The sequence below is a fragment of the Acanthochromis polyacanthus genome, chromosome 20 (assembly GCF_021347895.1).
Source record: "Acanthochromis polyacanthus isolate Apoly-LR-REF ecotype Palm Island chromosome 20, KAUST_Apoly_ChrSc, whole genome shotgun sequence".
NCBI lineage: Eukaryota > Metazoa > Chordata > Actinopteri > Pomacentridae > Acanthochromis > Acanthochromis polyacanthus.
The window spans coordinates 21,053,124-21,070,967 of record NC_067132.1 but is presented as its reverse complement, the minus strand read 5'-3'; the positions used below and the strand labels follow the sequence as shown (position 1 = coordinate 21,070,967).

Here is a 17,844-nt window from a genome sequence, read left to right as displayed (position 1 = left end):
TTAGTTTGGTTGTGACAAAGGAGCTGTCTTGTGGAAACCAGGGACATCAATCCATCCAGGAAGGCATGTTTTTAAAAAAGGAACACATCCAATACAGTGAGCAGAAACATGCTTATGAGGCGTCAGGTGAAACTGCATCAATAACAAGGTATTTATTTGATTTTAAAAAGGGAATGCTTTTAAGCTGTGCTGTAAATATGTGTGTTTGTCAGGCATGTTTTGATCAGATGCCAAGCAGTTATTTCATTCCTGAGTGTTTTAAATAGAGCCTGCATACCAATTACAGAGTAAACATGTTGCGAAAGCTGTCATTTACTGATACCTTAAAGATATACAGCCTTCCTATCATCCCCGGTGTACGCATTTGTATAAACCTGTCTGAGTTGCAAAGGGAATATAACCCCTCTCATGAAATGACAGCAGGCTGAGAGCATTTTATTTCTATCAATTTCCCATTTTATATGACTTTTATCATGTCTGATATTACTTCTATAGACATTCATATATTTTATGAAATACGTCCCATAAGCCGAGAGCAATCATTTGCACTTTTTCCTCACAGTGTTGCCTTGACTGGAACCGGTGAGAACCATCAAGGGAGACCAACATCTGTCTTTTATTTGTTTATTTTAACAGCAAGACATTAAAGTTAGTGGTTCCCAGCCTCCCCTGACATCCCTAAAAGCCACTTCTACATAATCCGGAAACACAAAAAAATTACCATTTTCCTCAGCGGCTTTTTGGCCCCTGGCTTTCTCTAAAATGTTCTACGGCATTATTCTCTGGGGATTTTTGTTTTTTAAGGCAGCGTTCACACCTTCAAAATGACAATATCCTCCTTGTCACTGCTGCGAGCTGCAGCTTTCTTGTGTGTGCATTTCACAAACATTCATAAATATGGGTGAGGTTTGTTGAAGTGTGTCTCTAAGTGGCTCCACAGAATATCTGAATATACTTTGTGTGTATTTGTGTCTGCAGTCAGGCAGAACATTTATTACTTTTTTAAAATATTGCACAGCATTTTACAGGGAGCTTTTTTTATTTTCCGTTACATTGATTCTTCCATTGATTCTTCCACTTGGAAAATCATAAGGCTAATTATCTTGTTTACTCTAAAGCATGCTGCTCAATTATGTTTTTGCTCTTTATTTTTAAGGGGTCAGTTAACACAAATTACAAAAGTAAAACATGTTGGTGGAGAAGCACTTTAAACGTACCCAGTAGGATGGCATTAGGGGGCAGGTAAATGGGATTTATTTGTGCTTAAACAGTTTCTGTTTGAAAAACTCACTCCAGAAAAATCTGTGAATGGACATTACTGTCAAGCTTTTAAATTCACCACAGCCTCTTCACGGCAACTGCACTGTTGTGTCAGCAGAAGAACTAAACCAAAGCTATTTGCATAGCTTGATACCATGGCATTGCCGGTCGTGTGCACAAAAAATGACCCTGTAACAGAGACGAACCATATTGACTTATTGTGGCCGATTGTCAGCACTGGTATTTTTATTGACTGATTATTGATACATGTGCTACTTCAGGTCTCAGAACTCTTTGGACTCGGAAATGTCTCTCAAGCAGAGACTGCAAAAACTGGACAAGAAACACAAGCCTTTGCCACAAAACAGGAAATCAGCCACTCTCACAGTGGCTAAGGCTATGCTAACGGCTAGCGGTTAAGTTTGAAGGCAGCCACCAAATTTACCCCAGAACAGAAAAAAACAATAACCATACTTAAAGATATGGACATTAGTGAGCCCTGCACGTGATGGGACAGTGTAACATTAAGAAAAGAGAAGAACAGCAGCTCTAACTACAAGAGACAAACTGATCAATCTCAGTTGATGCCACATTAACAGAGGAGAATGTCCTAATTTAATCACTCCTGTTGCTATTTTACATTTTCAATTGTAGTCACTCTTGTTAATGAAGAAGCCTAATTATGAATGACAGGTTATCTGCTATCACAAGCTGTTAAAACATTACATCTAATGGATATTGGTTCAAAATATCAGTCATCGGCCTGTTTTCATCTATGGAAACCCATATTGGTCAATCCCTAATTTTGACTCCCAAAACCGAAACAATTAAGATTCTAAAAAGTGTCTAAAAAGTGGAAAGTAGGCAACATCAGCCAGGTAAAAATGCTGTGGAAATCTTTACATTTTTCACACAAAACCAGTAACTGCTGAATTATAATTCAGCATGCAGGTATAAGTAGTTGTCATTTATCCACACTTGAGTACAAGTACAATACATCACATGCTGACTGTCATCCTCTCACATAGTGGCCCCCAAGTGGAGCATATTTTTGCGAGTACAGTCACTTCACTCTTACTGTCCATCCAGTCAGTGCAGTAATATCATGCAGCACCCTGACACCGCAAACGTTTGTTGGATCAAAGGCAAAACTTCACTTGACCTGAAACTGGAGGTAAAATGATGGACTCCTTTTTATTCCGCCTCACAAACATAGGAACACACACACACGTAAGACGAGCCACATCCACGGAGGGGATTTGATCCCCCATGGAGAGGAGATTGGTAATGTTTTCTTCCTTTGGAGAAAGCATTGCCAGGTTCAAGAGAGAAGCAGACCTTCTGTAGCCCTGTGGCCTTAAAGATGCTTTTTAAGCCCCGAGCTCCATCTTGCAACCGGCGTTTGATCTTGATTGCGGAAGATAGTCTAACTGCAGTCTAACAGCAGCCGTTTATTTTCAACAGCAAGAGAAGCTCCAGCAGTCTTCTCACACTATATTGATTTCACTGTTTCCTGCAAAGATGGCATGCAGTCAATGTTGCTTTGCGTTTTCATAGTGAAGGGTGAAGAAAATTATGAGTAGATTTTACCACTGTGAGACTTGCTCACGATGTTGGATGATCAAGGAAAAAATCTATTTTCCATTTATCTCATGTGAGCCCAAAGAAACATAGCATCCAAATTGAATTCATCCTGCTGTGCTGATGCAGCGCAGGCGCTAATGGCCATTAACATTCATAGCCTGACTTGTTTTATCTACTCCTGTGTTTTGTTTGCACACCTTGCTAGTCAGCAAACAATCACTTTAAATGCAATGAAATCCCTGTGGTTTTTAGAACCCATTCCCATAAAATAGAAGGAGCAAGTTCTAAGTTTTTCTTGTTTTTTTGATTGATTTGATTGTTACTTTTGTGTTGTGGAAACCATTATTTCAAAAACCTCTTCTTACCAGAGGACCTCAAACAGCAATTCATACATGTAAGCATCTGTAACTAGGAAAGCACTTGGAGAGCGCAGACCTCCGCCAGGCCATCTGTTTGTCTGTCTGTCTGTTTGTAAGGCGGCCATCTCTCAATTGTACAGAGTCCTTCAAAAAAATCCTGGATCTAGACGGTGATCCGGATCACCTCCAAAATCTAATCGATTGTAACTTTTGCTCTTCCGGACATTCTGTAAAAATTTGGTGAAAATCCGTCCATGACCTTTTGAGTTATGCTGTTAACAGACAAACAGACAAACAGACAAACAAACTCTGATGATTACATAACCTCCTGGCGGAGGTAATTAGGTTTGACTGCTGTGTCAAGCTTTGTAACTATATTTGTTTGCAGGGTTGTAGGTTAATGTTCCTGACTAGCACATCCGATGTGTGGTGGCTGTTCCTGGATACAATTAGAACTGAACATTAACTTTTTGTAATACTAATGTTTAAAGAGAACATTGTGTGTGAAAATACGAGCAGGAATCTAAGTTAAGCAGTCAGGTGTATGCTTGAACAATGTGTTCTCATCTTTTCTGCATAATACAAGACTGACGTGTTCCTCACAGCAATACAAGATCAGTGACGATGATTCATGCCTGAGATATTGGGGCAACAATCGCCTTGAGATTCATCTTAGCCATCAGTATTTTGGTATGATATCATGCAGCCATCAAAGCCCCTTTTACAGTGTTCGTGTTTTAAAATGAGTCAGCTGAGACATTTAAAAGTCAGTCGGTGACCCTTGTTTTCAATTGGCTAATACAGCTAAGGAATCATTGTTTTAAAAACAGTAAAGGAATTTAGATCTGTTGCAATTATTCTTTAAACTGCATTGTGCACTGTGCATGGAAGGTGCAAAAATATCATTAAGGATGACGTGACATAGCAAACTACCAGCCTGTAAAATTAATAATTCAGTATCTTTAATGAAATCTTTCATTATGACTCAGGACTGACCTGTCCAGTTGTTGAGGTCCTATATGGCAGTTGCTTAACCAGACAGGTAGAGACACAACTGGGTCAGTCAGCTGCAATGGACATACAGCTTAATACATAACTACAGCTGTCTATGAGCACATATCACTGCAGGCCATACCTGACAGACATAGTACAACCAGCAGATCCTTCTCTTGCTGTTGATAAACTGTGCTTTACAAGCTAGCTGCATCAAAATTCAGCCTGGATATGCAGCCTGTCAGGTACACTATGCATTTGTATGTCTGTGCATGCATGTGTGTGTCTGTGTGTGTATGTGTTGCTAGCAGGCAGATCGCCAGCATGACCCAACTTCAGCTTTTCAGCTTTAGTGCAGCGCTGCAGACAGCTGTGCCACAAACACGCTGCTGTGGATCACCGCGAGGGCCTTTTATTTAGGTCACATTCTGTGCTTCAGCGGCCAACAGAAGGGATCTCTGTCAGCTGCAATGAATACCTTTAGTTGGACACAGCCCACTTTTTAAGTGCTCGGCAAGAAACGGACACTGTGCGTATCCTTGTGGTATGTAGCACTTAGAGCTTTATGTGAATTCACTCTCAGATGGGTGGGGGTGGGGGACTGGCCACTCTGTAATTTCCATTTTCGCTCTCACAATAAAATATTAGCTTAATTCTCTCTCCCAGAATGATTTAATCCCCTGGTTCAGTATAGACATGGAAATTGCATGAATAATTTCCCCCAGTTTTTCAATTAATCCAGCATCCAGTTTACAGTCGAAGAAAATACTAAATATGACTCACTCTGTATTCATGGACAGAAATACATCTTGCATGTGCCCTGCACCGTGTCCTCCAGTTATGTAAAGACTTGACATGTTATTTCATCCTGCTGCTCGGTCTCCCTCATTTTCTCTTGTTATGTTTGTTTCCTCTCTCCCCCTTCCTAGCCCTTTTTTTTTCTCTATTATTTACCACAGTGGCCTTTGGTACTGCATTATAAATCGCAGTAATGAATTGCCCGCTGAGGCTTGGCCACACTGCTGTCACATTGCTACACTGGGGTGCGTGGGCTCTTATTATTGTCTCGTTAGCTTCACCTCCAGTCCATTGGAAACAGTGTGGGTTCAGCGACTAGCCAGCCGCAGCCCCACATGCGTAAGGGCGGCAGTTTAAGGGCACTGATGGATGCCATTGTTTTCATGTCACCATGTAAGGGAAAGGTCGTTTTTTGCAGTTGCCTCGACCAGCCCAGAAGCTGTCATCTGGGTTTTACTGGCCAATTAGTTTGCCCCTAGAACAACTACAGGTATAGAGGCAAAGTGTAGGACCAGCCTGCGATCATTTGTTGGGTTTGTGGGTGGGGGGATGTGCACGCACGCACAGTGAGCAGATGTACTGCAAGCAGAAATGAATGTGCTTTTTGAGTACTACTCGATCTGTTTATCCACTGCTCTGTGAAAACACTGGATTGCATTTAGGAGACATCGCACAGTTGTGGTGAAATAATCTGTGGGATTAAAACCTTGCAAAGGATGCTTATGCAGCTGTGTTCCCATCACCAATTTCTCCTTATATTATTTGTTGAGTTGCCCTGATGCTTCAATCTGCAGTACCCTTGAACAAATATAGCACACACATTAGCTGGAAATAGATTTGAACTCTTCTTGATGCGTCTTCTTCTTTTGTCTCTTTCTGTTTCCTCGATGCCCCGTCGCTTTTTCACTGAAATCTACTGGAGCAAACAGAGAAATGGAAGCTTGAGAACAGATCTTGGTGTCAGGGACAACATGCCAAGTGGCTGCTATATTTAGCCATCTTTCTTTTGAAGTTTTGAAGGACGAAAATACAAGACTGAAAGCGAAGAATAGGTCCTGTCAGCGTCAGCAACTTTTCCTCATCTGTGAAGGAGTGCCAAAAAGCATCTTCTTCAAATTAAAGCAGACGAAAACATTAAATTGTGCTTTAAGCATATGCAAATGCAAGATATTTATAATTCTCTTTTCTGTCTCTCTCTTCTTGTTTGTCTGTTTTTCCCTCATGGTTGTATGTTTTGTTATAGAGCTAGTTTTGCGGCCTGTGCAGACCTCCTGCGGCAGCACTTGGATGTGCACGTTGACCCGGCCACGATGACAATGAAAGGCCTGTCCAGCAGCCGCAGCCACCACCACACTGTGACCTGCGACCCCTCTTACGACTCTATGACCCTGGGACACTCAGATCGTCGGTCCTACATCCTCAACCCCGGGGAAGCTCATCCCGCTGACCACCCATGCTACACCCAGCGGAACTCCTTCCAGTCTGAGTGCAATGCCTACCCCGATCTGGCCAGCTGCACCTTCCCTCGCAGACATTACAGCTCCCACCATGAGCTGAAGGAGGAGTGCGGTGCTGTGGTGCCTTACACCGTGCCAACAGGGAGCAGTAAGGGAGGTGGAGGGAACAACAACCGGATCCCTTCCAACCTGCTCGAGCAGTTCGAGAGCCAGGCACCGTTGCGTCGTGAAGGCTACCACACGCTGCAGTACAAGCGCACTGCTGTAGAGCACCAACGCAGCGACAGCCCCGGGCGAATCCGCCACCTCGTCCACTCCGTCCAGAAGCTTTTCACCAAGTCCCACTCGCTGGAGGGGCCCTCGGGCTCTGGCGGAGGAGGTAGCGGGAGGATGAACGGCAGCAAATCCAGTCCTGATGATCCTCCCTCGTCCTCTGGGACCCTAAAGCACAGCAAGCGCAGTAAGAGCAAGGATCGCTCCAAGTCGGAGCCTAAGATGCGCACTGCCATATCAGGCTACTGGAGCTCAGACGACACGCTGGACCGGGAGGTATGCCTCTACCACCACCACCACGGGGGCAGCAGTGGAGGCCTGCCCTCAGGGGTCATGACTATGGGGCGCCACCCAGACAAATCCCAGTCGCAGTATTTCATGGAGTCCTACAACACCATCAGCGCCCAGTCTCTGAAGACATCACGCAGCAACAACGACGTGAAGTGCTCAACGTGCTCCGGGGGCAGTAGCGGAGCGCTGCCACTGGTGGGTGCCCTCGACGGCCAAGTTCAACTGAAGAAGAGCTCGTGGTCTTCTACTCTGACGGTGAGCAGAGCAAGAGAGGTCTACCAGAAGGCCTCAGTCAACCTAGATAAAGCTCTAGTGAAAGCCGAACAAGGACGCACTTGCCACTTCCTACAGGTAGGACTGTTACAGCAGCCCAGCCTCTCGCATGTCGTACTTCATATATCATCTGGTGCCAGGTGCTCCTTCATGCGTCTGTTTCTCTGCATGTATCTGGGGCTGTTTGTGTCGTGTGTCTGTGCGAGTTAGAGAGATTGATCAGGGACGCAGTGACCTGGAACGCATCCCGTCATTCCCTTCATCATCGGCCTCACGTTGACTTCATCGCTTGTTCATCATAAAACACTTTGCAGAATCATCACATGGCACCTGCTCCTCTTTGTTTGTGCCCAGATGCATGGAAATGTTTATACGTGAGCGTGTAAAAATTCATGCCATTATTTCTACAAGGACTTCAAAAGACTCAGCTACATTTACTTCCTTGAACATGACACGTTCATGTAGAATCTAGCATTTTTAAAGTGAACAAGCACTTGAGGTAAAACACACATTTATTCTGTTTACAGTGCATAAAAGGCGAATTATGACACTGAACTACATTTCTAGAGCTGTCAAGGTTGTTTTTGTGGTGGTCATAGCAGTAGTGGATTGCGTGCTTCAGGTTGTGTACATTTTATTTAAAGAGAGAGAAAGTATGATGGCACTATGACATGGAAAATGGAAAGACATCTGCTCCAGTTGCTCAGTTGTCACCAACATATAGAGACAAATGCACACAGACGCATCAACCCACCTGATCACGTTTGTCTTTTTTCTGCTTTGGAAAAAATAAAAGCGTTTCAGATTACAAGCGTTTCCTCACATTGGGGTGAGCGGCAAATATAAGCCACAGGAGAGAAGTGTAGAAGAGAATTAAGGTGTGTGAATATGTGTGTACTGTAGGAAAAAAAAGACTAAAAGAGAGCAAATGAGGGCAACAGAGAACAGTATGAACAGTGAAAGTAAAAGGCAGAAAGCGAGAGTAGAAGAACATAAAAGAGGGAAAGTTCTGTATGGCCGTGCATTTTAACATCCTGGAAAACCGAGTGAGCAGATCAAGGAAGGATGTTGTCACTGCAGTATGGCAACAATTCTTCCAGCCTAAAAGAGCCATTCCTTTCTCTCAGAAATTGAAGCGGAAGGGAAAACTGGCTTTCAAGGAGAGCAGCAGCCTGACAAGTTAGACTGCAGATATATTTTTGAATTCTTTAAATAAGAAGATATGCTGAGTGTGTTGCCAGTGTTTGATGTTCACGCACACGTAATCACTTCATTTAATGCCGAACCGTTTCATACAACACCCACAAGTTACAACATCTTTGACATGCTGTATTCTACCGTGACCCTGACATATAAAAAAGAAAGACAAGAAAAGCATGACTTCATCTAATATTTTTTAATGGCTCAGTACCAACACTTCGCTCCTTTTGACGTCATTACAGACCCAGACTTTCCCAAGATGTTAACACAGTCTGTAGTTGCCCCTGACATCAAGGTCAGCTTGGTTTCCTAGCTACATGCCAGTCTGTTGAATGATTCTTGTGCACTTTTTTCTCGCTCTGTATCTCGTTTCTTTCACTTCAGAGCTGGTGCCCTAACAGCCACTCACATTGGGACTGCAGTGGTTCTGCTGAACAAAACCTCCTTTGTTTCCCCCCCTCTCTCTCTCTCCATGTCTGCTGTCTCTTACTCCCTCTCTTTTAGATTAGGGGTAGGAGATAGTTTTGCCTCCTTTTTATTTTTACCTTCATTAGTGTGTGAAAAGTCAGGAGCGCAGACAGAGGCCGAGGCACTGCAACGTTTTGTCACTACAGTTAATTCCCTGCATTTGATATGCAGCATGCATCACAGGACAGACAAAAGAAGGCCACCAGTACTGACAAGCTTGTGGTTTGATCAAGGCAGACCCTGCATTGATACTATTACAACTGGGCCTTTTAAGGTATTTATATCAGGGCGCTGTAGAAAAGGTTGCAGTCTTGTTGTGCGTGCTCGTATTCATGTGTGAGTGCTTCTCAAGTGTGTACTGGGATGTGTGTTTATTCCCTCTTTACCTAAACTCACCTCAACTTTGCAGGTGCCTCAGGATGACTGGAGCGGGTTCTCTCCGCTGGGGAAGGATGATGAGATTCCGTGCCGGCGGATGCGGAGCGGCAGCTACATCAAGGCCATGGCAGAGGAAGACAGCGGCGACTCGGACTGCAGCCCAAAACCTTCGCCCAAGGTGCAGGCACGACGAGCCAGCTACCTGAAGGCCACACAGCCGTCTCTCACAGAGATGACCACGCTGAAGTGAGTGTGTCCCAGCAACCCAGTCTGCACAAAACTACTTTCCCAGACAACTAAACTGCTTTCTCATTTACATTTTCAGGGCAGCGTACTTTTTCTGTATTATGTTTGTTTGTATGATATCACAAATACATTTCTAGTTAATGTATATTTGCCATTTATTTTACTGATCATAAGAGCTGCTTTTCAGCTAACCAATCATACATTAGATGTTATGGGACTTGTCACCCTGTTAACCCAGGAAATGGAGGAAAAGTTTCAAACATGTTGCAAAACAGTCCAATTCAACACAAACTATGACACTTTTTCTGAAGCCTAACCAAGTAATTTTGGTGTAAAACCGTAATCAAAATTCGAACATGTAAAGGTGTTTAACAAAGTGTGAATTTTTCCTATACATAACCATATAGTGTTTGTGTCTAAATCTACCCAGAAACGTGTGAAAACCAAAATTAAACAACAGAAAATTAAACCTGATTCTGAGATTGAATGCAAACCCTAGTCTTCTGAGTGAAAATCTAATAGCTGGTTTATGCCAAAATCCTCCATTATGTTACCTTTAAAACACAGTTGGGAATGCAGTTTAATTGTATAGAATCTAATTTTGTGAAAACTGGGTTGGTACTTGGGATGAAACTTTTTTTTCCAAAATTGGATATTCAGTTAAAAAATGTTTTAATTAATTATTCAGAAAGGTCAGAAAAAATATTAAAAATGGGCAACACAATTTCCCAGAGCCCAGCAAAATAATTACTAAAATGACCACATTTGCAATTGTATAAAGCAGGACCTCTTCACATGTGAGGACTTAGAGCCAGTGAACATTTAGCATTTTGGCTTATTGCAGTATTTCTGTTAGAAAAATACCACTGATTAAATTCAAATCATCCACCTAATCAGCTAACTGACTAATCATCTCAGTATTGTTGGGTGTTTGTGTCTAGTGTCACTGCAGGCCCGACTGTACATTATGTCTGAGCACATGCTTCTGAATATAGTGTTCAAGTGCACTGAAAGCCTCAAGTCAAACAGCACAGTGTCAGTGAATCAGACAGGCGAGATAAAGGGAATGAAAGTCAAAGAGAAAAGTCAACCAACAGATTGAGATGGAGGCAGCCAGTGTTACTCACACATATTCCCAGCAGCAGTCTGGCTTATGTGTAAGTTCTTGGCTCTCAGTGGTCACAGTTTAATTACCTGCTCTGTGTTTACAACTCAACTTCTGTCTTCATAGCTTGCCTCTGCACCACTACAATCACACAACACGTTAAACAGAGCTTTCATTTAAAATACATAATGCCTGTTCATGTACCGAAATCTCTTCAAACATAAATGGCATGTTACAGAATGTTCTCAAATATTTTCTCCCTCGCAAAACCAGCTCCTTCTGAAAGATCTGAGGTTAAAAGCTGAGTTAAAAGCTTATTTGAAGCTTGCCATGAGGTTGCTCCTTGTTATATAAAGTGTTGTCTGCTCAGCAGCGTGTTTTTTTCACAGCATGAGTTCATAAAGTATTCATCAGCGAGCCCATCAAGAAAATGTCTGATGCAACATAGTCTTGGAACACATAAGGCTGACAACGTCATCCACAAATGAGTCCACACGTTTGCTCGGCTAATACAAGAAGTTAAATTATCATAACTGATGGAATCGATGCACAAACTTCTCAATAAACCAGAAATCGCCTTTAAATTTATCTCCGTCTTACATGTCATCTCATAGCTTTCAACCTGGCTGCCTTAAACTTATAATAACCCACATTCTTGCTGCACTGAAACACTGAAAGAATCGAGGACTTCTAATGCAGCATGGGGCTGTGACTGATTAGCTGTGTAATATACAGAGATGAGAGGAACACCAGTGGGTGCTCAGTCATTGTTACTGGTTGCACAAACACTAGCGCACACATGCACACCCTTACGTAAGTGCAAGTGGCACAGCTTGGGGCCCACTAATGACTTGAATTTGGCCCGGGGAACGCCATCATCATCTGATGGAACCCAGTGGAACAAACCAAACTGCAGTGCTGCACATTGGAGATAGAGAATGAGGCGGGAGCAGCTGACATCTTGTTTTCACACTGCGCTTTTGGGAGCTGGAACAAGTCTGTTACACTCCACAATGATTAAATAATCAGCTTTGTTGTTCCATATGTTTCGGAGCCCAGTCTGTGTGACCATTGTCTCCTCGACTACTTGGGAATAAGCTGCTGAGAAGTTGTGCAGTTTGTTTATTCTCACCCAATGCTAACCTCCCTATTTATTAAAACACATGGCACACGGATAAAGTGTGTGTTTTAAATGGATTGAATTATTCCTGGCAGACAAACAAGCTCAGGAGAAAATTACATCCTTTCTTGTTTCCCCTCACTCGCTAATAGCAGTCTTTCTTTTTGCCACAAATTCATTTATTTCTGGCCCAGATTTTATCAGGTTTATTTTGTGTGTCGCACGAAGAAGACACATCTTTCCATCACTCCAACAACACTACACTTGTGTTTTTCATTAAGACAATGACTGGGAAGAGGAGAAAGAAGAAATTTAAGTTGGACAGAGAAACTTTAAGCGTGGTAGCCGGAGGAGGAGAGGACAAAATGTGATGATGGGGATGAAGACTTGTGAGAAAAGAGCAGATCTGCAATTACAAACACACTTGGTAATGCAGTGGAAATCAGCAGTTGGCTTCAGACAGTCTTGATTCCTGACTGGCAGAGGAATATGTGTTCTTTAATGTCACTTGTTCCATGGAGGGCCCTGGAATAGACTGACCTCCACATCCTTGGGTGGTACTGATTACAGGCAGGGTCCACTATTCAAGTTGCCACAATAGACATCATTGGTTCTATAATCAGCCCCACAGGGAAATCAAGAAGCAATGTGGATGGAAATAATGATCTAGGTAGATTCTTCATTTACTTGATTCCTCTGTGCATCACCCACAGCGACAGACTCCAGGTGGTTGATATGGATGGTTCACACCAATCTCTGAGGTCTGGAATATAAATTCTGACTTTTTGCTTGGATTTAAAGATAAATTTTCAATATAGAAAGAAGTGACCCCTCATAATATAGTCGGAAAGTCTATTTTTTTATTGGTTACACCTTTAAATAGTGCCAGCAATTGCACCAACTGTTGATTTTTTTTAATCAATCGATTGATTGTTTTGTTGGTAAAATGTTTCAAAAGAGGAAAGAAAACTGAATCCAGACTTCATCACAGTACAGCTGATGATGATCATGGTCCCCTAACCATGAAAAAGTTCAGTTTTGTCCTTAACCTTGAACCTTTTCATGCTTAAACTTAACCAAAGCCACCAGAATGTGTGATCAGAAAATAGTTAAATTTAAAAAGTGGAAATATCTGTTAATAGTGCCCGGACAACATTTATCATCGTGGTCATGAATTGTTGTTTAATTCAAAAAACTTGCTCAAAGATATTCAGTTTACTTCCATAGAAGACTAAATAAATCATAAAATATTTATTTGGGAAGCTGATGATTGATTTTCTGTCATTTTATTATAACTCCACTCTTGAATTGTCAGACAGCCAGTTACTGCATTATGCTGCTTCTGGCAAGCATGCAGACTACATTGTTGTCTTCAGGGGAGCTCAGTTTTTTCATATTTCTGTCGTTAATAACAACAGATACAACATCTATAAAGCATGAAACATACGATTTAGCTTATATTTTACATGACATGTTTTGTTTTATGACTGTTGATATGAAGAAAGCTTGTTTTTTAAATCAACTTTTATGATATCGCACTGCCACACTTCAGTGGTGATAGCAAGAACAGCGTGCATGCTGGTATTTTTATTAAAGTGAATTGGTGATTAATCACCCTCATGCATAAATCATACATCAAAATTTCACACATCATGTTTTCAGGGGAGCTCATGTCTTATTAAGAGGAGCCAAACTCCCCCCTGGCTCCCCTGTAGTTCGAACTGTTTTCGTGCATCTGTATCAGAGCAGTGATAAATCAGTGGATTTTAGCTAGTTTTCTCACCCCAAATCGATTTAGCATTGCCAGTGAAGTCAGGACAGTCAGACCGAAATAGAATTTGTCTAATAATTCTGCAAATTTGTGATAACACAACAGATTCCTTGTTTGCATGGCAACTGGCAGAAATACTTGTTGAAATATGCAATAAAAAGCACAGTGCTACTATTGAAACACCTCGACGGAAAAGCCTCTGATTAAAAAGGAATGAACTGTGTTGATAAATCAAACTGACAGCATGACTTACTATTGAAAGCTTTTATGCAGAAGCTTTGAATTCCTGTCAACGTCAGAAATCCAGAGGGACAGTCGAGCTGCATGCCGACATGTTTTAAAATTAATAACTGTCTATCCAGCATACTTATTCATATCTCAGTCGTTTATCTGTCCTTTCCCTGCAACCCTCCCTTTCCTCCAAGAATGACTAATCTAGTTTGCTTTGCTGTGGTAACCATACTCTATTTTAAGGAGGAAATGCATAATTAAAGCACATCTGACCTGGAGGCAGAGAGCAAAAGTGTGTGTATGTACAGTGTTTTTCTCTAAATATTCTCATATGTGAGATGAGAGACAGAGTGAGGGAAAAAAAATAAGTATTTGTCCCTTATTTCTCATCGCTGATTTAAGAATATAATCTCCATAATCTGTGTTGTAATCTTTTCCTCTCACTGCACTTCTCAGTAAGTTGGTTTAGTAGGCCACCGTGTTCATTGAGTGGAAAGCAAGTCAGCTTTTTAGGTTTTAGATCCCCAGATTAATGAATTGTTTAGCTTGCGCTCGGTCGCTGCGTAGCCTAAACACACACTTCTTCACACATGCACGCACAGGCACAAACATGCACATAGGTGTGAAGCATGCTGAGCAATCAGATTGCAGGCAGGTGAGAGCTAATGAGACACCTATTCATCTTCCTTGGAGATGGGATGTGAGCATTTTTGTGTCGATCTATAGGTGGCCTGTTTTTGAGTCTCTTATATGCGTTTCAACACCCAAAGTCTCTACATTAGATTTACCTCACAGGAACACACAACACACTTTCCTGACATATGCATGCAAGTGTTCTCACCGTTTAGTGTTTCAGAAAGTGCTTACAAGGTGCCTCAAGGACAAACTACCTAAGCTACTGCGAATGTTTCTCAATAGTCCTGCGCTTGTTGATTAGATAAGGGTGTCTCCTGAAGCAACTGTGGATTGATCTATATCTTTGGGTTCACACACCGCCAAGTACTTTGCAAATACCTTCTTTCATTTCCTTTTCATCGCTTCGTCTCTCCCTCTGTTACCCTGCTCTTTCACTGCCTCTGTCTTGCTTTGTTTTTCACAGTTTCTTCTTTTTTGTCCCTCCTTTTTTTTTCCCTCTCTCTTTTCTTCTCTTGCTGCAGGATTTCCACTGAGCACTCGCCCAAGCTGCAGATCCGGAGTCACAGCTATCTGCGGGCGGTGAGTGAGGTTTCCATCAATAGGAGTCTGGACAGCTTGGACCCGGCAGGGCTGCTGGCCTCGCCTAAATTCCGCTCCCGAAACGAGAGCTACATGAGAGCTATGAGCACCATCAGCCAGGTTAGTGGCACTCTGCCTCTCCGTCGTCGGCCTCTGCTCCCTCTGTACCTCCGTCGCTGTATCCAGTAAGGTCGTGCAGTGGGAGGAAATCCTATCCGTGACCATTCTGGGGCCTGAATTGGCAACCAGGTCGTCATCCGGTGAAGTATGAAGAATATGAAAAACCCCCAATGTCCTAATTAGTGCATACGTCTGCGTGCTGTTTTCTGGAGCTCAGATGATGCAGGCGAATTCAGATTGGCTAATTAAACAGGAGGGCATACAGAACCCCCTCCGCCAGTACCCTCCATGTACGACTGTAATGTGCCCCTTCTGCCTCAGCATATTTCATGAACCGAGATGACAGACTAAAAATGCTCTCTTCATTTTAGCATCTGCTATATGCGAGATGGGAAAACAAGAATAAACATGCGGCCGTGTGATTTTTATGAATATTGGAATTGGTTCCAAGTGATAATGTGTGTTTGCCTTGATGTAACACTTAGTGAACATCAAAGAATTGGCAAGGAATCAGGTCTGTTATTGTCATGGCTGCTGCAAAATAAGATGTGAGTCGTTTTAGATTTTTGAGCACTGCTTCATACTTTTCATTATCTGGAGTGGCAGGGGAGCTTAGCTTACCTTTTCACCTGGGGTAATGGGGGATATGCACCCCCTCCCCCAATCAGAAGCCTAGGGGAAACACTTTGCCTCACCATCTGAATGATGGACCCTTGAGACATCCCTTCAAGTTCTGGCATGGAGCAGGCCCAGAGGAGTAAAGTCAGACTGGACCTGGCATCTACAAAAAGAATGAAAAAAAAAAAAGAAAAAAGGTGCTGCTTAGGTTTTCTATCTCACTCACTCTCAGATTGTGTTTGCATGGAGTGTGAAGTGACACGTAAAGGAAAGGCTGAACATCAAAGGATTGAATCGAGGTCCACAAACCTTCCTGATTCCAGGCTCTGCAGCATACACTCACACTTGTCTGACTGTACACTCTCCTTACTGACAAACACCCAAAGCTGTTTTCCCATTCGATTCCTCCCCGTGAAGACACCTTGGCAACTCTTCAAGGAATAGAATGGAGCTTTCGTAGCATCTCCCCTCACACAACCCGACGTGTTACACACACCCGTCTCACAAGTCTGTGGAAAGTTTTCCAAGTTTTATTTACTTTCGACCCTGTTTTGAAACCAAAACTGCACCAGCTAATGATGTAGTTGTAGCTAGATTTCCTCGAGTCACATCTCAAATCCCACTAGTCCCAGCTTTGACACTTCCTGCTCTCACCTTTATTAACAACACTTGTAGCATTTCACTCTGTTGTATGGCCCTTTGAAGTTTTTATCCTGCAGTGATTCCTCCTCCACTGCACCCCTTGGATACTCTTTTTTTTTTCTTCAAATGTATTTCCTTTTTAAGTATATGTAAATTCCTGTGAATGGCTTAAAGCTACACAAGACAGTTTGAGAGGTGAAAGCGGTAAAAGTTTGACCAATCTGTGATACTTCGTTAAAGAACTCCAAGTCACGCATTTCATCTGAGAATATAATTTCCTGCAAATTCATATTTTGATGGCTTTTTCTCAAAGATTTTGAGTGAAAAAAAGATTATTCACCCTTCATATCAGCTTTTTATTTCTTTTTTTGCGAATATGGTGAATCTACCTATCACAAATTACAGGAACAATAGAACTGTCTTCTATTGCAGCAGCCAATTTGCGATTTAAATGCGTTTGTACATAAAACTCCTGCCTAGTGAAGCTTTAATCAATGAAGTAGCACAGTAACATTGAGTCTTGCAGCACTAAGCACTGTTTCTCTGGCTTTTTGTTTTTGCTTCGGCTGTATATTGTCCCTTCTCTTTTGTCTTGCACTGTGCTGGTATGCGACTGTGTATTTTTTTCTACACTTCGATGTTTTGTGTTTTTTTTTTTTTTTGTTCATCTGGCTGTTTTGTTTGCACATGCTGTATGTGTGTGTGTTTTTCCCCTCCTCTGCAGGTGAGCGAGGTGGAGGTGAACGGGCAGATCGAGGCAGTGTGTGAGTCAGTGTTCAGTGAGATGGAGTCACAGGCGGTAGATGCCCTGGACCTGCCCATGCCCGGCTGCTTCCGCATGCGCAGCCACAGCTACGTGCGTGCCATAGAGAAGGGCTGCTCGCAGGACGAGGAAGAGGGAGCCGTCGCGGTGGGCAACAGGAGGAATAACTCGCCGCCGCGCACCACCACCACTGTCAGAACCATCCAGAGCAGCACAGGTCGGTGGGAACATGTACTTAACACATGCAGACTCATGTGCTCATGACGGCGCGTGAACATACATAATCCATAACCCATTATAAATTGACGTGTGAGCATGCATAGGAATTATGTTTTATGGATGTGTTTTCTAAGTTATGCAGCATGTGTACGGTATCAGCAGAGGAAATGAATTAATTAAACTGCAGTTAGTGCAAAGGATGATTTAGACAAATCAAATTGTCTAACTCTCCTCTGCTGAATGTCAGTCTTGCACTTTTCTGTGAACGGAAAGAGCTGACTTGGTTAGCTGACCGTGGACTACTTTTACTTTGCAAACACAGACCCAAACCCCTCGATATTATTATCCATCTGACCCAGTTCTCTCCTCAGATACAATAAGATGAATCCAGAGCTGTTTTTCCCGCATAAGAGCTTATTTAAGCTGTAAAGCTCACTGACTGCTGGGTCTTATTTTAGCC

The 17,844-nt window shown here is 42.6% G+C and overlaps 1 protein-coding gene across 3 annotated transcripts in view; it reads left to right on the top strand.

Annotated features, from left to right (window-relative positions):
* dlgap1b (discs, large (Drosophila) homolog-associated protein 1b) overlaps positions 1-17,844 on the top strand; it is a 98,951-nt gene that overhangs the window by 45,749 nt on the left and 35,358 nt on the right. For all 3 annotated transcript variants that reach the window (XM_022207042.2, XM_022207026.2, XM_051940358.1), the window contains exons 3-6: positions 6,238-7,366; positions 9,366-9,580; positions 14,965-15,142; positions 17,127-17,382. In XM_022207042.2, coding sequence (XP_022062734.2) covers positions 6,305-7,366; positions 9,366-9,580; positions 14,965-15,142; positions 17,127-17,382 — 1,711 coding nt within the window. In that variant the 5' untranslated portion in view covers positions 6,238-6,304. The remainder of the gene's footprint in view (positions 1-6,237; positions 7,367-9,365; positions 9,581-14,964; positions 15,143-17,126; positions 17,383-17,844) is intronic.